The sequence below is a fragment of the Artibeus jamaicensis genome, unplaced genomic scaffold, assembly GCF_021234435.1.
Source record: "Artibeus jamaicensis isolate MK-2021 breed Jamaican fruit bat unplaced genomic scaffold, CSHL_Jam_final scaffold_847, whole genome shotgun sequence".
Taxonomy (NCBI): Eukaryota; Metazoa; Chordata; class Mammalia; order Chiroptera; family Phyllostomidae; genus Artibeus; species Artibeus jamaicensis.
Window position 1 is genome coordinate 21,182,899 of NW_026522057.1, and position 24,191 is coordinate 21,207,089.

The window sequence follows — 24,191 nt, forward strand, 5'->3', positions numbered from 1 at the left end:
GCCTTTGGGGCTGAAGTTGGGAAGTGACCGTCCTTGGTAGATGGTTCAGGTAGCTCCAAAGTGTTCCTCTGAGCCCCCAACCCATCTGTCTGGCTCCTCTCTGCACTGGCTCTCAGCTGGTGGCCTCAGCTAGCTGGGGGGCCTAAGGAGAGGCTGGCGGGTGGCATGGGCAGCCTTCTTCCAGGGCCCTAGCCAGGTCCAGGCTTGGAAGATGCTGTTACGTCCATTGTAGAAGACCCTGGCCACTCTAGCCTTGGTCACTGGCCTGCCAAGTGACCCCTTCGGGCAGCCAAGCCCAGGCATCTGTCTCATGCCCCTTCTCCCCATCTAGCTGCCCCCTTGGGAGCTCTGCCTGGTGAGCAGGTGCCCTGGCCCCTCCACCTAGTGGCCCATTTTCAGTGGTCACCTCTGCTGAGTGAGATCACGCGGTTTCATGGGTGCTTTCTCAGGCGCTTGTCTCATGCTGGGTCCTGCCACGTCCCCTGCATTGCTCCCATCTTTTCAACAATTGCTCCCCATGTCCTGTGGCTTCTGTCTGGAACCCCCTGGCATGTTCCACCTCTACTGCCTGAGCCCTGGGCTGGCTCCTGTCTCTGTCCCCTTCTCTGCGTTTCATCTCTGCATATAGCAGCTCTGTGGAGTAGGAACCTCCATTACCCCCAAGCTCCAGATGCAGAAACTGAGACTGGGAGAGGAACAGTCCCAGCAGGACTGTGGAGGAGGTGGGGTAGACTCGGGGCTGCTGGTTCCATTCTTTCCTCATCCCCTTTACCAGTGCCCAGGGTGGGAGGCCAGCCCTGCCACTGCCTGGCTTAGTGATCTCCCACTGGACAGATGTCCTTTCCTGCAGCTCTGGACCCATTCCTGGGCCCTGCCATCATTCACAGTGTGAAGGTTACGGTAAAATGGGTGAGAGGTGAGAAAAGCTCCCCTTTTCATGAGCTCACTGAGAGCTTGGGACACAGGCCTCTGCTTCTCATGCACCAACGGGGGAGCTGTTGCTATAACCCCACCTCACCCCCACTTAGCAAATAGGGAAACTGAGGCTCCGGGAGCTTAAACAGCCTGCCAGTGTGCACCATGGTTAGGCCCAGGGGCTCCGGTGCCCATTGCCTGGGTTTGAGTCCCAATTCTACCCTTACAGGCCCTGTGCCCTTGGGCACATTTTTACCATCCCTGTTTCCACACTTGTAAATGGGGAAGGTAACACAGACCCTACCTTAGGGGGTTGTTAAGACAATTAAATGTGTCGACAGGTGCAAAATATCGTAGAACTGTGCCTGGTGTATAGTAAATGTGCAATAAACATTTGCTGCTTTTATGGCCAGTAGTTGCAAGCTGGTTTTAACATTCATGGCTGAAAGCAAGGCGCATGCATACCCTTCACCACTCGTCAGCTCTCTAAGGAAGTGAACACCGCTTCTGGTCAACCGACTTGGATAGAGGGATGATTCTTCACGGGGCGACCACCCAGCCCTGTCGTTTCCAGCATGGTGGACCTGGGGGGGTGCTGTCAGCACCCGGAGTGGGTGGGAGGGAGGAGGAGGGAGGGAAGAAGCCTTGATCAGGGAGCGGCCCAGACTTTTGTTCAGGCCTCGTCCTCAGAACCCTCGGGCTTCTGGGGAGGGAAGTGGAGTTTGCACCCTCTGGCCCTTCATACCCTGGACTCGTCTGAAGCGCTGGCCTGGATCCTAACTGTCCCACGCGTCCACGCCCCCTCCTGACATGGGCTCTCTGGAGTCTGTGGCCGCTACAGTCGCCTGGGGCTCATTCATGTAATTAGTCCAAGCCCAGCAGGAGGCTCCTCTGCTCTGGCTCCGAGACAGGGGAAGGAGCTGCTCCTTTCCCACCCAGCAGGCGTCCTGGGCTCTGGAGGGGGCTGATGGTGGCTCAGAATCTTGCCTCCTGCTGCCCTGCCTGCAGACCTCCAGGGATTCTTACTCAGGCAGCCTCCCCCCCTCCCTCCAGGGAACCTAACCCAACCCCTGGATGGCCAGAAACACCAGCAATGTGCAGGCTCTGCCTGGGAGACTCCCATCCCCCGCAGCCGTCCTGCACTCAGGTAGGGTCCCTGAAAGGGGGTCCTGCACACTGAAGCCCGTTTTCCCACTGGCATCCTTTGGAGACTCAGAGTTGTGCTTCTCCTGTTTTGCTCAGGTCTGCGGCAACATCAGCAGGCCTTGGAGGGTCAGAGTCTACCCTCAGCCCTCAGATCTCCCCATCCCACGAAGAGCCATCTCAAGAGAGGCCCTCGACCCTGCGATCATTGGTTCTGGGAATATGCTCCTTTTTCTAGAGAGGAGCACTGGGCTGGGAGTCCAGACAATTGAGTTCAAGAATCTGAGAAAGCAGAGCACCAGGTCTCTGGGTTCTGGCCTGGCCACGTGGGAGCCGGCTCAGCCTGCCTCACCCACCCCTCGCATGCCTGTCATCTCTGTCCCTCTGGGAGCACTCGCCAGCCCCAGGGTGAGACTGGTGTGGTGAGAAAAGTGGGGGAACCGGCTCCAGGACAGCTTCCTGTGAAGTCCTTGTCCAAAAGCACACAGCAAGGGCACGACAGAGCCTGACTGGAGGTGGCCAGATGGCTTCACAAAGCACCACCAGGGCACGAGGACGGACATACAGATCAGGGCGAGAGAATGGAGAGCCCAGAAATAAACCCTCGCAATCGCAGCCAATTGAATCTCAGCCAGGATGCCAAGACCATTCGGTGGGGAGAGAAGGGTCTGTTCGAAAAACAGGGCCAGGGCAACTGGACATCCGCACGCAAATCACGGGGGCGAGGTTTCTCGCCCCCTCTCTCACACCAAGCTCAAAAATAAACTCAAAATAGGCCATACGCCTGCATGTTCGAGTAAAAACTACAAACACCGTTAGAAGAAAACCGTAGCAGTAAATCGCGGCCTCGGGTCAGGCAAAGCCTCCATAGATGTGAGACCAAAGGCACAAGCAACCAAAGAAACAATATATAACCCGGACTCCAACAAAATGAAAACCCCTTTTCCTTTAAAGGACGCACCGCCAAGAAAGCGTAACTGGAATTGGGGTAGAATACATGCAAGTGGCACATCCGACAAGGCCCTTATATCTGGAATAAAGAACTCTTGAAAGTTTATAACAAAGAGACAAATAACTGAACTGAGAATGAGCAAAGGATCTGAAAACATTTCCGCCAAGCAGAGACCCAAATGGCCAAGGCGCACATGAAATGATGCTCAACATCATTAGCCGGCAGTGAAATGCAAATCTAAATGCCACCTTACGAGAAAATTAAGCATACGTGTTTACACAGAAACTTGAATGTGAATGTTTGTAGCACCATTATTCACAATAGCCCAACAGTGGAAAACCACCTGAACATCCGTCAGCTGGCGCGTGAATGAACAGGACGTCGTCTGTCCTGCGGGAGAATGTCATGCAGCCGCAGGTGGGAACGAGGTGCTGAGGATGGGTGGGTGGACCTTGTGCGCACTGCACGAAGTGCGAGAAGCCACAGAAGAGCACGCGTTGTACAATGTCATTAACATGAGGGATCCAGGAAGATCCGCAGAGGGTAGAAGGTAGGTCCGTGTTTGCCTAAGTCTGGGGGGAGGGGGTCTGGGATGGGGGCAATGGCTGGTGGGTGCAGGGTTTCTTTTGGGGTAAGGAAAATGTTCTAAAAGTGGTGGCACAGTTCTATGAATAGGCTAAAAACAGTCAATTGTATACTCCAAACGATGGAATGATGTTATATGGATTATGTCTCCATCAGACAGTTTATTAAAAAAAAACAAGAGGGGAAAGCATCCGATGCATTGAATAAAAATGCACTAAAAATCTTTAAAAAGACAAGCTGTGTAGAGTTCATTAACAACTTCTCCCCGGGGTGGGGACTGTGTCCCCTGGCCTCAGGACGGGGAAGCACATGGGGTGGCTGGGGGCCACTGTGGCCTCAGGTTCCAAAACTCCACTTCCTCTGCCAACCTCACTCGGAACCAGAAAAGAGACAAGAGTGCGGCTCCGGAATGTTTTGTTAACACGTACCAACACCTTGTGCCCCCTGGTAGAGCAGAGTGGTTACCTGCACGGGCGGCGCGTCCCCCGGCTCTGCCGCTACCTGCCTGGGCCGCTGGGGCAAGTGGCAGAACCTCGGGTTTCTTTTCTGACAAAGGGGAAATGGCAGTACCCACCCAACGGAGCTTCTGCGATGGTTCACTGAGTTACCTTACGCGGAGCCTGGCACAGCACCTGGCACAGGGTGACCCGTGTGCTTGGGGGCAGAGGGTCGGACCCAGAGTCAGGCAGTGAGTGACCCCCTGCCCTGCCACCTCGTGGCCCAGTTGCTGCTGTTGTTGGTTGAATTGTTTCCCCTCAGAAAGACTTTGAAATCCTAACCCCACCCCACCCCGTCCCTGTCAATGCGACCTTATTTGAGAATCGGGTTTATGCAGATGTAACGGAGTCGTAGGGTTTGTGATCATGTGCGCCAGGCAGCCCTGGGACTGAACACGGGCACCGTGAGCCGCTCCCTCTAGAGCTGTCCCCTCGGCCTCTAGACCTGTGCCTGCAGGCAGAGGTGCTGAAACAGTCGTGATTGAATCTGCTGCAGGAAGGCGTGACGTCTGCATGGCTCGGGCCTCACGTTCACTGAGCATCACTGTGGAGAAGCCTGGCAGACCACGCTGTTTAAAATAGCCCCACCTCCTCTGACCGGTGTGGCTCGGTTGGTCGGGTGCCCTTTCTCAAGGTGAAGTGTTGCTGGTTCGATTCCTGGTCCAGGCACATGCCTGGGTTGCAGGTTCAGCCCCCCATTGGAGCATGTACAAAAGGCAACCGATCAATGTTTTTTCTCTCTCTCTCTCTAAAAAATGTTTTGAAAAATCTAAATAGCCAAGGAGTCCCACTTCCCTCTGGTTGTGCCCGCCTCTGCTTTGCTGGATGACCGCCGCTGACCCGCTGCAGCGTCCAGCTGTCTGTCTGTCTGTGCCCACCTCCCTTCCTGCACCATGAGTTCCAGCAGCTTGAGGAATTTTGTCTGTCTCGTTGCGGAAGCCAGATTCTAGTGCACCCAGCCATGCCTGGACTGTACTCAGTGCCTAATCAATACTTCTTCCATAAATGAACAAATGAAGAATGGATGAATGAGATTTAGAACGCCCACGTGTGTGGGCGTTCAGGTCACCTTCTGATACGTCGAAGTCCTCACCCCCGGGACCTGGGAGTGTGATCTTATTTGGAATAAAGTCTTTGCAGATGTAGCCAAGAGGGCGCCTATTCTTATATGTATATTTTCTGCTAGACTCCAAGTCCAGTGCTCCTTTCGGAGGGACTGAGTAGTACTGAGGGACCCTGGGTAGTGGAGGGCAGGAGAAGCACCTGTGGGGACTGAGGCGCAGGGATGGAGAGGGGCTCTTTGTCCTCTCAGACCCCTGTGGGCCCCCACAGGGAAAGCAGCCCCACTCGACCGTCTGGCCCTTGGAGAGCCAAGCGCTCCCGGTGGGGCCTCGGTCTCCCCGAGGTGAGGTCCTCGCTCTCCCCACTCTGCACCGCCCCCCCACACTTCCTGACCCTGGAGTTACTAACAGCCTTGTGCCAAAGCCACGGACGTTTCCCTTGGTGTTCAGAGCTGCTGTCAGGAGCACTGGCTCCGGTCTCACACAGACCTGGAGGGACCCCCATCTTTGTCACTCACATGGGTGAGCGCCTTAAACTCTCAGAGCCTCTGTTCCCTCGCCTGTAAAATGGGGGTGACAAAGCCTGAAGGTCACAGATTAACTGGGTTGATGTGCAGCGCCCAGCGCTGGCCACACGGGCCCTGTTTGATGGGATGTGACCGTGATTCTTAGCTGTGGGTTGGAAGAGCCCCCTCGGTGGTGACAGCTCTGTGCCTTGGCCTTCTGGTGGCACCGGAAGAGCGGCGTCTGTGGCTCGGACAGGGCGGGGGTGTCTGGGCCTCACAACGTTTAATTGATTGTAACATTGCACCCTGAACATGCTCTCCCATGCAACTTGGGCCCGCAAGGAGAGCCTCGGCACCGCTTCTGTGACCGTGCGCGATGCGTTCCCGGGGCTCAGCATGCGACTTTGAAATTGGCTTACAATTTATCTGCAGCTCGGATAAAAACATTTTAATGACTGCGTGCGGCACGAATCCTCGGTGTCACCCACGGGGCTCCCGAATGTCTTCCCTCACCACCGAGCAGGGATGTTATAGGCGTGAAATTACAGCCACTCTTGCATTTTGATTTCCACCCGGAGGCCTCTGGAAACAGCGCATTAGAATGTGCTGGATGTAAACCCGGTGATGGCGGACTCCGTGCTTGATGCTGGGCTCTCCTGCAGAACTGCTCTGTGCTTTTGATGCGTATGGGGCCCAGGGCCGCGCCCGGCTCCCTGGCTCCCCCGCATCCTCACTGACCTGGGGAGCTTCCTGTTGACCTCCAAATTGGACAGGGGCTCCTTTACACCCCTAATGGCTGCCACGGTCTTTAGGATCCCTTGTGGCACAAAGGAGAGCCCAGCTTTCCTCAGCAAGACCTCTACTTGCTAAGAGGGAGGGTGTCTGTGTTTGCACGTGTGTTGAGAAAAGGACTATACGATGTCCCAGACAGGCTAAAACAACGAGCACATTGTAATTTTTGAAACCTTCCTTGACATGTAGATAAAGGAGAGAGTCATGGAGGTATGGGGGAGGGTGGCACAAGTTTTCACCTTTCCAACTGTGCCTGATTTTTTAGCTGGCGTGGTAACTATTTGTTGATACTAGAAGAGATACTATGTATCAAGCACTGGAAGTTGGCCTGAGCCCAGACCATTCTGTTCTGTGGATTAGCTCACTTCATCCTCCCAACCAACCTTGGCCAAGTCACTTCTTTCTCTGAGCCTCGGTCTGCCTCACAGCTGACGTGGCTGCTGGATTCTGGGAGAACCATTCTGGACCTTGGAGAACCACGAAGCCACGCTCCTTTGGGACAGGACCAGCCACGGCTCTGCGGGGCCCAGAGAAAATCTCCCTCATCCCTGAGCCTCAGCCTCCGCATCTGTAAATTGGGGATAATCGTACTCCCACCCCTGAGAGGCTGTTGTGAGGATCAGGTGAAATGCTTAGTGGTAAGCACTTTGCAAGCGGCACTCATTGGCTAGGTGTGAGGTGTTACTGTCATCATCAAAGTAGGGATAGACCCCGGCTCCTTCCCTGCACACATGGTGCCAGGACAGATGGAACTGCGAGTGGAGGCTAAGGGAGCCAGGGTATGTTGAGACAGGGTGGGCAGAGGCCAGCTGCCACCACTCCCAGAAACAGGGCTGAGCGGGGGCCCCTTCCAGGGAACCAGGCTGCATGAAGCTGTGACCACTCATTTCTCAGACTGGCTTAAAGATCCCTGGAGTCACGAGTCATTGATGGGACTTCTCCGTGCGGGGGCTGAAACCAGGGACATGGGCAGCCAGCGACAATGAAGACAGATGGGGAAGCTGGCGATCCTGGCTGGGTGACCTCAGACAGGCTGCTGGCTTTCCCTGTGCCTCCAAAACTGCACCGGTGACATGGGGACACTAATGCTGGTTCCCACCCTGGGGTTGGTGGTGAGGACTAAATGATGTCACATGGAAAGCACAGCCTCTCAGGGGTCTTCCCTGAGTCCTCTCCCTAAAGGAGCTGCCGCCCCACCTGGGGTCACTTGATTTCCCCCCTGGTATTTATCACCACCCACAACCATCTCACTAATTCACCTTCGTGTGCGTTTTATGCTCATCTCACACGCTGGATGCAAACCCCCCAAGGACAGAGATGTTGTCCTGTTAAAGGCATGTGGCCATTACCTGGCGCACAGTAGGTGCTCAATAAACATCTGATGACTACATGATTGCTTGCATGTCCCTCTTGGGACTAGGAGCCCCTGGATGGTGTCAACTGAGAGCTGTCCCCTGGTGCGACCTGTCCAGGGCCGGGCACCAAGACTGCTCCCTGTCCGTGTTTTGTGTTTTACATGAGCGGATCAATGAGTGGGTGACGGCAGGAGGGGAGGTTTCCCTGGCACCGCCCCTTCCCCACCGTGGCCCCTCCCCCACCGTGGCCCCTCCCCCAGGAGGCCAGAGCACACATCACACACGGCTGCTGCAGGAATGGATGTCCTTCTGGAGGTCTGGCCTTCGGAGGGTTTCAATCTCCCCAGAAGCAGCGGCTTTCAACGGGGCCTTTATGCTTTCATTGATTGCCGGAGTACTGCGGCTTTGTTTCCCTGATAAATATCATTTGCTAAGAAAATCGGAGAGCACTGCAGCCCGGAGTTGAGGCCAAGTCCCTAGAGTTCCGGAGGCAGAACCGAGTGTTCCTGGCAAGAACATCTGTGCTTTAAGGGGCTTCGGACACCGCCAGGAGCAAGACCCTTGTTTTTACAAATGGGGAGAGTGGGGGTGGGGTCGGGGACACAGGCAGCCACTTTGCAGATGTACAAAGGGAGGCACAGGGGCAGTGTCCGAAGCCAGGAGTCCCGACACCCAATCCAGCTTGCTTCCCACATCATCACTTACTGTCCCACGTCTCAGCAAAGGCCTTGGGAGGTTCAGGGAGGGGACATTCAGCCGAGTCAGAATCTTTCTGCCTGCAGGTGTGTGTCACCGCTGAGGCTCCTGGATTGTGCCCCCCCACTCCCAAGGTGCGCCCCCTCCTGACTGCACTTTCCCCGCAGGTGTTTCAATGAACATGGCTCTTGGCTTCCGCTTGGGAAAGGTGCCCACACAGCCGCTCCCACGGTGCCCTAGAACTCCCTTTCTGCGTCCCCACTGGGTCACGGAGCCTGGAGCTGCGTGGTGCATGGACAATCCCTTAGGCCTGCGTCTCAGCCCCATCGTACAGAAGAGAGAGCTGAGGTCCAGAGCCTGTGACCGTCCACTGCCCCCTGGGGAGCTCTGATGACTCCGTCACCCTAGTCTGCCCTCATTGACCTGCCCGAGCCCCTGCAAAGTGCCCGGTCTGTGTGGACCCAGAAATGAGGCGCAGCTCTGTCTTCATGAGGTCAAGGTCTCCGTGCTGGTAGAAGAGGGGGGCCTGAGAGGAAATCCTCAGTGGCAAGGACACTTGGGTTGCACCTCAAGGGCAAAGGTGGGAGAGAAGAGGGTCCCTGCCAACACAATGGGTCTTTGGCAGCTGGTGCCCAGGACAGGCCCTCCATGCGCATGTGTACACACAGCTCCTCACCCGGATGCCAGCCCAGGGCTCTGCACTCACCCATGACATTGAGGAAGATGTTGCCCGATGCCAGGACCACCTTCTCTCTTGTGGCGCGGTCGTAGATGCCCACGTGGCACTCGTAGGGACCACTGTCTGAGACGCGGACCTCGGGCAGCCTAGGGGAGGAAGAGGAGCAGGGTGAGGGCCCCGCAATCTGAAGCTGGAAGGCGCCACCCCGAAGTCCAAGGTTCAGCCTCCCTCGACAGACGCGCCGGTGTCCTGCGCTGAGAGGAGGAGCAGCATTCACGCAGCACCGCCTGCGTGCCACACTCTGTGCAGCCTAGCGCTCCCCCTCCATGTACGGATCATCATTCCCACTTCATAAACTCAGCAACCGAGGCTCCAAAGGGACCAAGATTATCACCCCTCCCCCCACCTGCTGTGGCCAGTAAGAGCCAGGATGGGAATTTGAAGGCTGCCTTGCTACCCCTTTACACCCGGCCCTGGGGACTGGAGAGGAAGCACAGTGAAATTCTCGTCTCCAAGGAGCTGCTGCCCCAGTGGACAAGGAGGTGAGGACGCTGATCATGTTTTCAAATCGCGTGGGAAAGAGTGAGCTTATCGGGGCACAGAGTGGGAGCGGCTGGTTCTGCCTGAGGTAGGCAGGAGGGCTTCTCAGAGGAGGTGACCACGAGGACAGGAGAGACCCCCTAAAACCTTCTTCTGGACATTTCCTCTAAAAGTCCAGAGGGTCAACCGTTAAGGCGCTGTTGTTTTTATAGTTTCGGTCACAACTACTCAACTCTGTGCAGAGGGAAAGCAGCCACAGACAGTGTGTTAGCAAACCAGCATGGTTGTGTTCCAATAAAACTTTATTTATAACCATTGAAATGTGAATTTCAAATATTTTCATGCATTATGAAATCTTCTTCTGGGTTTGATTTTCCCCCAACATTAAAAAGAAAATGTAAAATACACATTCAGGGTCCATGGACTATTAAAAATAGTCTGGCTCTGGCCCACAAGCCATAGTTGGATGGTCCATGTTCTAGATCTTTCTACAGTGTCTGCAGGTCAGACCATGCTAAGAATGTGTTGATATGTTGTTCTCTCTCCCTACAGAAAACACAGATGGGACAGCTCTTTCTCACTCCTGCACCGAAGAGCCCTGCTGTGGGGTCAGAGAGCCAAGTTCAAGTCCCACCATGCTGTTGGTCCACCATGTGACCTTGTGCAAGTCATGCCGTCTCTTTCTGGGCCTCCATTTTCTTCTCTAAAATATGGGGCCAGTCCTTCCCAGGACTTAGAGATGATGTCACTGCAAGCCCTGTGCCGGCAGGCAGGTGCCACTGATTGGAGGAGGTGCTGTCTCCTATTGTCCCTTCAGCCTGTGCCACCCTGAGAGCCTGACCTGCAGGGGCAGAGGCTGGAAACCTGCGTGTCCTCCAGCAAGTCCCGGCCTCGCCTGGGTCTAATCATGCAGCCAGGGAGCCTCTCCTGGCCATGACTTGGAAGTGGGGTCACCGTGTTTGGGCCTTAGAGGGTCCCACGCTGCGGTGGAACCTGGGGGAAAGAAGCAAGCTGGCCTCTCCACCAAACTGGCTCACAGACCTGTCAGGGAGACCCCACTGGGGAAGGAAGGGGCCGTCCTTAAGAGCACTGGCCTTGCTCCTGTGTCCCAGCCCAGCCACCACGAGAAGGGAGGTTCCTCAAGTCCAAGTCTCCATTCCCGCCCTCGTGGACACATTTTCCGCTGGACTCAGCAAGGCCTCTGTTCCCCACCTGCTTCTGCTGAGCAATGGAACCTCAGATTTACGCCTTTCTTCTCCATTTCAGCTGTGCCCACCCATTCCTGTCTTCCAGCTGCATTTCCTTATGATTCACTATCCTCCACCTTCCTCCCCTCGCCACCCCCACACCTGGGCCCCCAGCCGGTGTCTCCATCCTGCTGTCTCATTGAGCGGAGCTAGCCCCTCTGAAGCCCCCTTCCCTCCCACCACCCAGCACACATTAGCATAAATAAATGCCTTCATTTACATGGAATATACAGAGGTTGACATCTGGTCTACCAACTGCCATGCAAGACTTGAGAGAACCGGGAGCTTCTCATCGGGGGCACTTGGTGGGGAAGTGCCGCCCCCTCTCCCTCCAGCTCTCAAAGAGCAGGGTGAGGAGGGGAAACAGCGGGGGCTGTCTCCCCTCGGGGAAGGGTGTTCTTTGTTTGTAACTCACTAGACTAAAAAAATAGCCTCTTGACTGGGCTCTGTTGACAGTGACGGTCACCTAAAGTGACATGTTGAGGTGACACAGGTATCAGCTACAGAAGCTACCTGCCTACGTGACTTGTGTGGGTGGCAGTGCGCAGTGACAGGCTCAGGTGCCAGTTCTGTAAAGAAGCCACGCAGCTGGAAGCTGCCCTGATGAGGTAATAAGATAATACTGACAAGGCCGACAGCCAGGTGGCCACGATCAGGTAGCCGCAGAGGTGACGTATGCAGGTGTGTTTTTGGTGATAGCGCTTCACTGATGACATGCTCAGGTGGCAGGAGCATGAGCAATCATATGTTTGGGTGACACGGATTAGTGACATAACACAGATGGCATAGAAGACAGCTCAGGGGACACCTGGACTGATGCTTTATGGAGAAGGCGGCCTCTCACTTAGGACTAGTTTTGTGGTCTCAGACGCTCCCTCTCCCTGTTTCCCTCACTCCACAATGGCCCCGCCCCCCACCGTAGTCCGAGTCACACCCCTGGGCACCACCCTTCACATCTCCTGCTTCTGGACTCCCCAGATACAGTCCGAGACCACACCCTGGGTGTTCTGCCTCCTAGATGCACCCTGAACACCCCACTTCCCTCCACGTCCACTGCCGCCCCCTTCTTCACCGGAAATACGGGGGCAGACAAGTAACCGTTTTTCCCACCCTGCTCATCTGCCTCCTGATCTGTTCTGCAGGTAGACCTTTCCCATGTCAGTGGAGTTCATGGTGCCGCCCCACCCAAAGCCCTTCAGAGGCTTCTCTCTGCTCTTGTGACAAAGAGCAGGACCCTTATCCTGGCCAATGACGGCCGGCGCACTGGGTCCCGCTGCATCTTCAGCTACATCTCCGCCTTCCCCTGCGCCAGGCTACAGCAATGTTCTTCCCATTCCTCTTATGTGCCGAGTTCCTTTTAAAAACATAAACCTTTCATTCTGGAGTGACTTTAGGTTTATGGAAGAGTTGCCCAGAGAGTAGAGAACTCCCCACATACTGCCCCCCCCAATTTCTCCTACTGTTGACATCTCACATGACCCTGGCACAGCTGTCAGACCAAGGGACCAGCCTGATATGTTGCCCTTCACTCAGCTCCAGATTTTACCTGGATGTCACCGATTATTCCACTAACATCCTTCTTCTGACCCAGGCTCCCATCAGGATCCCTTGGAGGTGACCCCCCTAAGTGCTTTCAGCCAAGTTCCTTTTTTGATGAAACACCTTTGCTCGCAATATTCTCTTTTCCTGGGAAAGTGGCATTTTCTTCCCTTGGCACAGTCTTCAAGTTACAAAGCAACAGTGAGTTTCCTAGTGACTCCTTGGACTAGGAGGGTATGGCTGACCGATCGCATTGGTGGCCTGGTCCCTGTATCCATGCCTCTTGGCTTGTACCATTACAGCTCCTCTTGTCTAGGGGTGGGGTCTATTTCCCCGCACTTGGCCTTGGGACTTGCTTTGACCAACAGTGTGTGGTGGAAGTGGTGGTGTGCAATTACCAGTCTGAGTCTCAAAAGAACACCCCACCCCCCACTTTCTCCCAGAGAAACAAGCCTCTGACGAAAGATGAGAGCACATGGAGGGAAGCCCCTGTTGGCCCAGCCCTTCCAGTCAAGGCCACACTCAGGAATGTGCTTGGCCAACCCTTAGACTCAAGAGCAATAATACATGGTCGCTGCTGTAAAGCACCCAGGTTTGGGACAGCTTGCTATACAGCAATAGCTAACTGATAACAGCAGGCCTCTTCAAACCTCTCCTGAGCAGTGCCAGTCTCAACTGTAATTTTGTAATTAATCATATACATTGTGACTCTTGAATGAACTCCTCCCCCAGCCACGCCCACTAAGCTCCAGAAGGCAGGGTCTTCATCTGTCTGGTTTACTGGTGTCTGTGGGCCTTGCTCAGTGCTCAGGACCGTGGTAGGTACGCGATTGATATTTATCAAATGGACAGGTGGTGGCTGTAGTGTGAGCTTGGAGAACTCTGTCCCCACCCCGCCCCAAGCTGAAAACCAGGTACCACCCCCTCCCTACCCAAGGCCGACTCTGGTTCTTATCTTCAGATCCGGTAGCTTCCAGGGCACAGCTTTGGTTCGACCAGTCTGCCTCTTAGAGCCTCATGTGAGCTGGTGCCTCCAGTTTTCCTCCTCCAGTGCACTGAGTGGCCCAGAAGCCCCTGTGCCCAGACATGAGTGGCACTGACCTGCACTCAGACGGAAAGGCCTTGGCAGACAGCAGGGCCCCAAAGGGGCCTCCATGACTCAGGAGGGGACACATGAGGGCTGGTCGTCACTGGGCCTTCTGCCAGGCCTGGGGCCAGGACTGTGGGCCTCCCACTTTCAACACAGGTATTTATGCCCACTGGGTGCCACGCCTGGGTTGGGGTGGATAACAGATGCCGAGGATCTGAGTCCTGTCTCCGTGCCTTCACCCAGGCTGTCACGCCTGCTCAGACCGCTCTCTCTTCCTTGTCCCCATAGCATGCCTGCAGCCATCTTTCAAAGCCTATCTGTCATCCCACCTCCTCAAGCCAGCTGAGAAGGTCATATGCAATAATTCATGGGCGTGGCTCAGAGCCAGAGTAGTGTGAGAGTCCCACGGACTAGAATACACCACTAGACACATAATGTCAATTATGGCTGTTTATGGCTCTATATGCAGATGCCGCCTCTGCCAGGCAGGCTGCCCTGACTGACAACCCCTGTGCAAACAGAGGTCCTCTCCACCTCCCCAGGGCTGCATTTCTCTGAGCCCTTCTACCTGTCTGTCTCATGCTACATTGTTACCTGTTTGTCTTGCCTCCCAGGAAGCATATGAGCTCCTCGAAGGGTGAGCTGGGTCACGTGGTAGTAGGTGCTCGGTATAGCACTGTGTGAAGGAGGGCAGCGGAAGTGGTCTAAGCCTGGTGAAGCTGTTAGGCACCCTGGGCTCTGAACCCGACCAGCTGTGTAAGGTTGAAGGCCTTCTGGTTTCTCCCTCTGATGAGTGGGCATTATAATACCCGCCTCGTGGGATGTCAGCATTCGGGGGAGTGCTGGTGTTCATAGAGATTCACGGTGAGAGACCTCAAACCAAGCATGTCACCCTGTCTCACTGGACCCTTGACACTACCCCGTGCTATAACACAGTCTATAAAACATGCTCCAGCATGCACTACATTATAAACATGTTGTAACATGTGTTATGCAGCAATAATAGTGTTATGATGCCCGTGGTGCAGGTGAGAACACTGAGGTGCCCAGAAAAGGGGTGACACGGCCGAGGTCACAGAGTGAGTAGGTGGCTGTCTCTGCACCCGTCTCCCGCACGGCTCCTCTGATCTCCCGTACCCGTGAGTCCATTTGCACTCTCTGGTTCCGGAATTTGCCTGCACTGCTTTCGAGCCTATTTCTATTCTGAGCCCCGCCACCCCTCCAGGTAATGAGAGCCATCTGCTTCCTCCCTGCTGGGAGAAACTTTTATGTTCCCCAGTTCCCTTCTGCTGGCTTCCGGGGGCAGGGGGGGGCCTTCATTCTGATGACTGGAGTTTGCTGAGCCGGTCCTGTTCCCGTTCTCCCCACCTGACACGACTGAACAGCCTCGGATCGCCCTTCCTTTCCTGGCTCTGTCTTTCCACTGGAGAGTCCTTCGTGGAATTGAGATCGAGGACATGGATGCAGAGGGGGGAGCTGGGAGGACCCAGGGACGGATCTTTGAGGGCCTCCTCCTGGAAAGTTGGGGAATCAGACACCATGGTCACTGACTTTTGCTGAGAATCGAAGCCTCAAAGGAGGGACATATGTAAACGCACTGAGAACAGACTGTGCTGTAGGCGCTTGTCAGTTTCATCCCCTTATGCTGTTAATTGATTTAAACTTTAAAACAAATTATTAAGTCCCTATTATGTTCCAGACGCTGTTTATGGTGTCGAGCACACTGCAAGGATGGAGACAGGGAAATACTTTTAAACAGCAACACTTCGATGTGCCTTTCTATGGAGTCTGCATTTGTCTCCCTCCTCCTTAGAGGAACTTGGCTGGACATTAATTCAGCTGCCTCAGGTTCAAGGTCATAATGAATGCCAGTCTCATCCTGCCACATCTTAGAGGTACTACAATGGGTTAGGTCGGTTTGCCCCTACACTATATGTCTCCTGGGATCCTTGCTTTTAAAAAAAAATTGTTTATAACTTTCCTGAGCTGCAATTGACAAACAATAAACTCTGAGTAAAGTATACACATTTGTTGGGTTTTGACATAATGTCTTCACCATTGAAAACACTGCCACAGCCACGTTAAGGAACCTCTCACCTCCCCAAAGTTTCCTTGGGTCCTTCTGTCCTCCCTCCCACCCCAGCTCCCAGGCATCCACCGCCCCCGCTCTCTGTCCCTGCAGACCGAGTTTCCTAGGGTTTCCTAGGAACGAGTCGTGGAGTGGGGGTACTCTTCTGGTTTGGTTTCTTTCCCTCGTCATCACTATTTTGAGATTCATTCATGTTATTGCCTTTAGCCATAGCGGGTCCCCAGGGTCACCCCTTGGCACGCAGGCGCCCACCCACCTTCGTCTATCAGCCACCTGCTGATGGGCGCGTTTGGGGGATCACAAAGGAAAGCGCTACAAGCACGTGTGTGCACGTCCTTGCACAGACACGCGCCTTCCCCAGTCTCGGGTGCTCACCGAGGAGCGGGACGGCGGGCGCAGGTTTAACTTGATAAGACGCGGCCCAGCTGTTGCTAAGACGACTGTCTGAGGCCCCTCGGCCGTGCGTCCGTTTTTGTCCTTTCACGTGCTGCTTGAGGTTGTTCCTGCAGAAGCGTCTCGCCTGCCCCACATCCCCGCCCACCCGCACACCCCATTCCTACTCAGTAACGCGCTGCCTGCCATTGGCAGTGAGCTTCCGGTCCCAAGGGCAAGTCCTGCTGGAGCTGAGTGAGGTGTGCATAAAGAGGCTGGAGGGGTGGCACCAGGTGGGGGCCAGGGGATTCCTCCAAGACAAGAGTGTGTGTGACAGTGAGGGGAGGGGTTAGACCCTGTTTTCTCTGATCCACCCTCCGGTCAAGGGAGGCAGTGGGACAGGTGGCCCGAGGGCATCTCCTCCTCCCCACTCCACTGGCCCTGCTCCGTGGGGAAAGTCTTTCCACTTTGGTTTCTCATTTTCCCTGAGCCCCTCCGGTCTGTCCCCTCCAGTCTGTCCCCTCTCCATCTTGCTGCCAGAGTGACCTTATCACAGTGAGGATCTGGCCTGTCCTTTCCCAGTTTCAAACTTTCCCTTCCCGTGCCTTCCGCCCCTGGAGAGTCCAACCCTTCCCAGATCTGGCCCTGACCCAGAAAGGCTGCAGGGAGAGAGGGAGGGAGGAAGCAAAGGGTGCGTGGCCTGGAATCCCTTGTGAAATAAAACAGCCTAATCAGAAGTTTGGTCAGAACCAAACTTTTATAATCCACCCTATTTAAAAAGCATTTTGTAATTCAAACATCTTCATTTATATACATAGTATCTCATTCTGGGCTAATGGAGGAGATTCAGGTAGCGATTGGTCCTTTGAGGCACTGCTTTAATGAAGAGACTAGAGAGCCTTTCATTTGTATAACCATTGTTTGCATTGAAACGGAGCTTCTAAGGGGCCAGGAAATAGTTCATTCTTGCAAGTAGGTTAACACACACCCCCTGCAATCTTATTAGCCCGATGCCTGCTCAGCTCTGCTTTCCCTCATCCCTGCTGGAAAGGGCTCAAGAGGGAAGAAGTAATGAAGTTTTACTGTGTGTGCATCCACCATACTTCCCTGATTGGCTGCAGCCCACCCACCCCAGGCCTCGACCTGGTTGCTCCCTCCCTCAAACACCTGCTCACTCTCTAAGTTCAGGGTCATGCCCCTGGATGTTGGGGCCACATTAGCGGAGAGCCCTCTCCACCTCTGCAGAGCCCTTAGGCAAAGCTAATAAAATAGGCCATCAAGTCTCTGGTCTTCAGTCCTTCTCCCTTTTCCATAGGCCCATCCATCTGTCTAGCCTTCCCCCCGCCCTGCCACCCCATACCAGACACAGGGTGGTCCCTTCCCACTCCAGTCACCAAATCCCAAATCCAGCACCTAGAGCTTAGAGGGCTTTGACACGGGCTATGACCCTGGTGAGAATGGTGGGATGGAAATTATTTAAGAGATTTTGCAGTTTCGAATGAGTCCTTCGAACCATCAGGGGCCGCCACTGAGCCGGCCGCACACAGACCTCGGCCTCCCTCCTTCTCACGCTGCCCTGACTTTGCTGAACCTGCCTTCCGGGCCCAGCCTGCGCCTGCTCCCTGCCCTCCAGCTTCTGAAGGAGGTGATGTAGTCCCAGTCTTTTCTGACCCCGGGAGGTGGGTCTGTGCTCCTGCACCCCAGAAAGGGGACCCAGACCCTAGACCTAGATCAAGGGCAAATGGTCTCATTCTGCTCAGTGTGAACTGAAATGGTAAGACCCCAGCCACCCCTCGTCAATACGTTCCTGAGGAAGCGCCCGTTTCAACCCCAGTGGGACAGAGACGGAAAAATCTGAAACCCAGGAATGAGTCCCGTGCCTCCTGATGGCCAGTCCCTGGACCTTCTCCTCCAGCAAGCCCTTTGCAAGAGCAGACTGGGGAGACCTTTCCCTAGGGAGGTGTGGAGCCATGGCGACTGCCCCAGGCAGAGATGTTGGTGGAGAAAGGAGACCTCCCTCCCCTGAGCTAAGGGACAGGCCTGCGGGCACAGGATAGTTGTAGAGTGGGCCAGTGTGTTAATATCCATCCCCAGCCTAACCTGATTTACGCAGGACTTTCCTGATTTGGGCACTGAAAGTCCCTATGTGTTAGAGACCCTGCAGCTCCAGGCAAATCAGGGTGGTTGGTCGCCTTACATGAGAACCAAAGAGAGAGGAGTGACTGGCCGTAGGCCAGGCCAGGCAACGGTCTGCAGCCAACCAAGGATAAATAGGCCAGGCTTCACCTTCTATGAGCTGGAAGTCTCGATGAATCAGGGCCCCCAACAAACCAGAAATATCTGGTGCCGTTTTCCCAACACAAAGCTGAAGACTACGGGTCCAGCTTCTCCCCTGCCAAGCAGAAGGACGTGCCAGAATCGCTCCATGGGCCTGCACCCACAGCTGGGCCCCCACCATCTTCCAGCCGGGGAGCCAGCCAAGGTGCAGCCAGTCTCAATGTGGCAGGCTCACCGGAGAGCTCTGGCGGCACGCGTTAGAGGTGGCGGGTTGTCTGGAACTGGGGGCAGGGGCCCAGGGAGGGAAGGGGAGGGAGCTCCGGGCAGCGGGCCTGGGCACCCAGAAAAGCCCCCTTATCCAAGAGGCCCTCCCTCAGGACTAGGAACTGTATTACCTTCTTTTTTGTGTGCGTTTTCATTCTTTTTTTCCCTTAGAAACTGCCAGAACTCTCTTTTGCCGGGGCTTTAAAAAGCCATTAGTGTGATTTTTAGCCCCCTTTCAACCTGAAAATGGTTTTCATCATAAAACTGCTCAGTGGATGCAAAACATCTGTCTGTGGCTTCCAATCAAATTCACAGTCGGTGGGGGGGCCTCACGCAGACGGGTGGCAAAGTCGGGGAGCACTTCCAGGACATGCCAGCACCCTTCCTGCCCCGCCCCAGCTCCCCTCCCTTCGCCTTCCCCTCCCCTGTCCAGGGGGTTTCAGACGCATCACGGGCTCTGCCCCGGCCAGACTCTGTGGGTTGGCCGTGCCAGCTCTGAGCATAAAGCGCTATAATCAGCTTCCAATAGTTGCAGCTCTCTGACCGGCCCCTCATTATGCAGCCGGTACAGTGAGGACCCGGGCGAGCCCCATTCTCTCTCTCTGTTACCTTTCTAAAGGAGGGGTCTTGCCTCCCCTGGGCCCCCCTGAGCTACACTCTGGCACAGCCTGACTTTCCACTCTGAGAGGGGACCGTTCCTACTGAACTCAAAGGTATGGGGACCCATCCAAATCCAGCTCAGGCCCCGAGGACTCTGCGGTCCCAGGCAGGCCGCTTGCCTCTCTGGACCTGGGCTTCCGCGTGGCGGCTGTAGAAAGGCTTAAAGGTTCCAAGGCTCAGCGAGGTCACTGTGGAACGCCCCCTCACTCCTGCCCAGAGGGGCGCTTCAGAGATGGCGGTCATGGTGTCTCAGAGGGCAAACTCAGGGCGACCTGTTTCAAATGTTGGAGCATACCTTTCAGAAATCAGATTTTTATCTTCGAGCAATGAATTCACAATGGGGAAACACGCACACACACACAGCTTAGCCCAGGATTCCTAGATCACCCAAGCCCAGGAAGTTAGTAACTGGGTTTCTGGAGGGTGACAGATTTGGGATCACTGGCCCCCGCCACACTGGCCTCCTTGTAGCCTGGTTAGGGGAAGATGGGGGTCACCGGGCCATCCATCTTGGCGCTTCCCACCCTGTTGGGCTATCGCCCGAGCCTCGGGCCCCGAGTCCACCCCATCCTATCCCACACTCCATCACTCTCTGCTGACCCCATTCCCCTGGCTTGCTGGCTCCCTGCCCCCCCTTCCCCGGTCTCTCCCATTCTGACCCCTTCCTCTCTTCTCCTCCCCTTCCTCCCCAGGCCTCTCTTCTCCAGGCTCTTGCTGCTGCCATGGAAACCACTTTCTCTTCCACATCCTGATTGATCCATTTAGCCCTTCATGGCCAGTCTGCTCAACTCAGGGTCTGGGGTGGGAGGTAGGCGAGGGTCCAGGATGTTTTTTCTACCTCGTCTCCACCACATGCCGTCCCAGGCCCAGCAAGCCCAGGGGCCGGGGCACATGCGCCGTGCAAGGAGTCACTGGCTGGTGGGGAACTAGAAACCAGGCAGCAGGCGAAAGGGAACTCGGACCAGGAAGCATGGCAGTGAGCCAACTAGAGGCGAGGCAGAAAGGCCGAGGGCACGTGGCTTTGCCAGCTGCCTCCTTTCTGTCCCGGCGGGTGCTTTGCTTTCTAACAGAAATCTCTCTGTCTTTGCCTCTCTGCTTGGCAGTGGGGGACAGGTGGCGTCATGAAGAACCCCTAGCCCCTGGGAACCAAGCCTGCCTCCAGCAGAAGAGGCAGCTCCCCAGGGCTCCTGCACCTCCCGGCACCAGTGGTCACTCCGATCGAGTTCCGTGAACATAGCTGTGCCCCTGCTGTGTGCAAGGCCAGATGAGGCCACTGGACCAAGAGATTCTAGGGGACTGCGAGTGCTTCCTTCATCTCTGTCCATCAGTGGTTCACTGAACACCTACTATGTCCAAGACCCTGTGTGAGTCACTTTGAACACTGATCCCTTTCAACCCTCACAAAGCCATCTGAAATAATCATGCTAGTAATCATCGTCATCATCATCATCATATTAGAGCTTCCTGTGTACCAGGTACTCTCAGCTAAAACTATGGTGGATTGACCAGGGACAAGATATGTGTACGGGTGCCTCAGTTTCCCCATCTGTAAAGCTCAGTCTTCACAACAATCTTGTGAGGTAAGTATTAGTATTGTCATCCCAACTTCACAGATGAGGAAACTGAGGCTGGGACATGGTTTGGAGTTTGTTGACAGCCACTCAGCAGGAGGATGTCAGAGCTGGGGTTTGCACCGGCACCCAGGCTCCTGAGTCAATTCCCTGGGGATTCCCTGAATACCCAAGCTCCTTGCCCTTGAATGCAGCCCAGCTTCTGCAAGGTCACCAGGCAGGGGCAGGATGGAAACAAAGGCCTGCAGACTTCGAAGTGTGGTAAAGGGGAGAAGGCAGGAGTGGGTGCTCTGGTCCTCCTGCCAGCTGAAGTGATGCGGGGCCCTGGGTGCACAGCCTGGCTGTGCCTTCTGGTGACCAAGACAAGATTTCTTCAACTGCAGGGACCACATTTTCCCTAGAAGCAAACTCCAGCAAGAATCCATCACCAGGATCCCTCTTGGATGAGACCAGAGCAGCCCAGGGGCTAACCCCTTCCATCACAATCTGAGTTGAGGATCAGAAAGGGGGCTTAAAGAGATGGTTCCTGACCCTTAGAAAAGCAGGCGGCACGCCAAACTATTCCAGTTCGGAGAGGCCTGCTCTGCCAGAGCCAGCCTGGCCCTCAAGTGTGGCTGTCAGCCAGCTTCAGGCAGAGAGAGGATCTGGGAGATATCCTCAGAGTCTGAGCTGGCATTCTATCATGTAGTACCTACCAGTACCCGGAGAGAGGAAAACGACGAACCTCGTGGAACAGATTAGGAAACTGAGGCCCAGAGAGGCCAAGCGATGTGGACGAGGTCATGCAGCTCGTGTCTGGAAGTGGGGGGGCAGGCGCTCAGTGCTGCCGGGCTCCAGGAATCCACCATGAGGGTGAAACAACTGAGAGTGGCCCGGAGCTCACCCCTCCTTTGGAGTGACCCTGGACCCGCTTCCGGGCAGGACCAATTACCCCAGTTGAGTAGAGCCAGGCTCGGCATTCCCGAGGAGCCGGCAGCTGGAGGCCTTTCCCAACCAGGTCGGCTGATGGGTGACCCGTGGCCGAACCTGATTCCCGCTGTTTCATCAAAGCTGAGCTAAAAACAGCCTTGCTTTGGCAGTGGAAAATTGAAACTCCCAGCTCCCTCTTAAGGCTCTTAAACAGGTCAGCCCACCAAAAAAGCCAATCCTTCAATCTGGGTTCCCTTTAAAAGTAGGGCAGGCCAATTATGTTTTACTGTCCTGAGCTACGATGGGTTGAGAGCAGGGAAGGTCAGGCCAGGGCGCCAGGGACCACGGGCAGATGGAAGACAGAGGAGCCAGCCAGCCTCTCCCATCAGCCTCTCTGTCAAAACAAAATTAAAATGCCTGGACTCTTGCTGGCACCGAGATCCCATCCAAGGTAATAGGTATTTATCTTAGTGTGTTCGGCTTTGGGCTCCTTGCCACAGAGACGTGGAAACTGGAAGTTATCTTATTCTCTGCTCTGTCTCTCACACCTAGCACAGCGCCTAGCACGTGCAAGACATTCAAGAAATACCTGTTCATCTATTCATTCCTTCACTGTATTTTTCCTGAGGACCTCCTATGTGTCACAGTCTGTCCTGGGTGCTGGGGACACAGCTCTGAACAATGCAGACAAAAATCACTATCCTCCTGGAGCCGATGTTCTAGTTGAGGGAGACAGACCATAAAGAAAACAAGCTTTTAAAAATAAAGCCAGGGCAGGGATAGAGAGTGCTGGGAGTGGAGGTGGAGGGTTAAAGTTTAAATTGCAGGGGGTCGGGGGGTGGGGACATTTGGCAAAGACCACAGGAAGGGAGTGACCCGTGTGGACATCTGGGGGGGAAATGGAAGAGACTGACAATCATCGAACTGACATTAAGTGCCACACACTTGGCTAGGCATGTTGACATCCATCATCTCCTTGTGAATTCCTTAGAACTTGGTAAGACGAACAACAGTGTATGAATTATCAATGAAGTAGCAGAAGCTCAGAGACAAAGTCAAAGACAAGGTCCCCTCTTCATGGGCTTATGGTCTGTGTAAGGAAGTTAAATAATTCAATAGCTACTCCCTTTTCATACTAATAGAATGCCTGGCAGCTGGACACATGGCTGCCTGAAATAAAGACTACATTTCCCAGCCATCCTTGCAGGGGAGATGGCCATGTGACTATGTTCTGGCCAATGGGATGTAAGTAAAGGTATTCTATACAACTTCCTGAAGGATCTTCAAGGGAGGAGCTGAGTCCTTTTTGTTCCCCTTCTCTCCTCCCCCCCCGCTGGAATGTAGTCCTAATGGTGGGAGCTACAGCAGCCTTTTTAGACTTTGAGGTAAACTTGAGAATGGAGGGAGGCCATGAATAGTAGACATCAAGAAGAAAGAAGCCTGAGTCCCTGACACCAAGGAATATCCTATGTGCTATATAGAGAGAGGAGAATAAACTTTTATCTAGTTTAAGACACATTTATTTGGATTTTTGTTGCACATAGCCTAAACTAATTCTGACTGATATAACTTCAGACAAGAGACAGTGGTGTGGGCTGTGAGGAGTGGAGAGGTTGTTCCCTGGTTTGAATCCATCCACTACTTATGGCAGTTGATTGCTGTAACTTGGGAATAACCAGTATAAAAGCCACATCTTCAGCTCTTTAAAGAAAAGCCCAAAATAAAGACCAATGTAAAATCTCCTGATTTTCAAAAATTTGCCATTAATTGAATTGAAAACTTTCTAAATAAAGTTCGATATTCGTTATACAGAACTCATTTACTGGCAAGCTTTAACCTCCAAGTCCCTGGTCTGTGAGTGAGAACCCACGAAAGGACTCACAGGAGAAACTGAGCGAGCACGGGAAGGGCAGGGTGGGGACCATCAGGTGCTCAAAGCTGATCCTTCCACAGAAGAGGTGGGGTGGCAACCACTTATGCGGGCCCGTCCCCACTCCGAGCCCCATTGGGTTCCAGCTCTCAGACTGAGCCTCTTGGATTCCCACCAAGTTCAACACAAAAACAGTCCTGTTTAACCGAATAGACACACACGTAAACACAGACACGCACACATGCGCACACCCGCCTTATCAATGGAAACAAGGCCGGCGGAAGCGAGCCTGGCTTGGCAGGCTGGTGCATTTTAATGCACACTCCCTGGCAGCCAAATCCTTCTGCTAATTGCTGACATGAGGAGATGCGGCAGTGTCGGGAAGGTGAGGAGGGGAAGGGGTGCCTGTCCACCCACTCGTGAGCTCGGGAGAAAAGGCCAGGGGCTCTCGCTCACAGCCACAGCAGAGTCATTTCGCATCACGTGGGCCCAGGGAAATGCCGACAGCTGGCGGTGGCATGGCCCGAGGTCCTGGTTTGGGAAGCGCCGTTTGGAATCAACACCCCTGCCCTCTGGCAGGTC

The 24,191-nt window shown here is 54.6% G+C and overlaps 1 protein-coding gene across 1 annotated transcript in view; it reads right to left on the reverse strand.

Annotated features, from left to right (window-relative positions):
- The window catches only part of IGSF21 (immunoglobin superfamily member 21), a 222,373-nt gene that overhangs the window by 24,926 nt on the left and 173,256 nt on the right, over nt 1-24,191 (reverse strand). Inside the window, exon 4 of the mRNA XM_037148002.2 lies at nt 9,209-9,327. Within this exon, the coding sequence (XP_037003897.1) occupies nt 9,209-9,327 (119 nt within the window). The remainder of the gene's footprint in view (nt 1-9,208; nt 9,328-24,191) is intronic.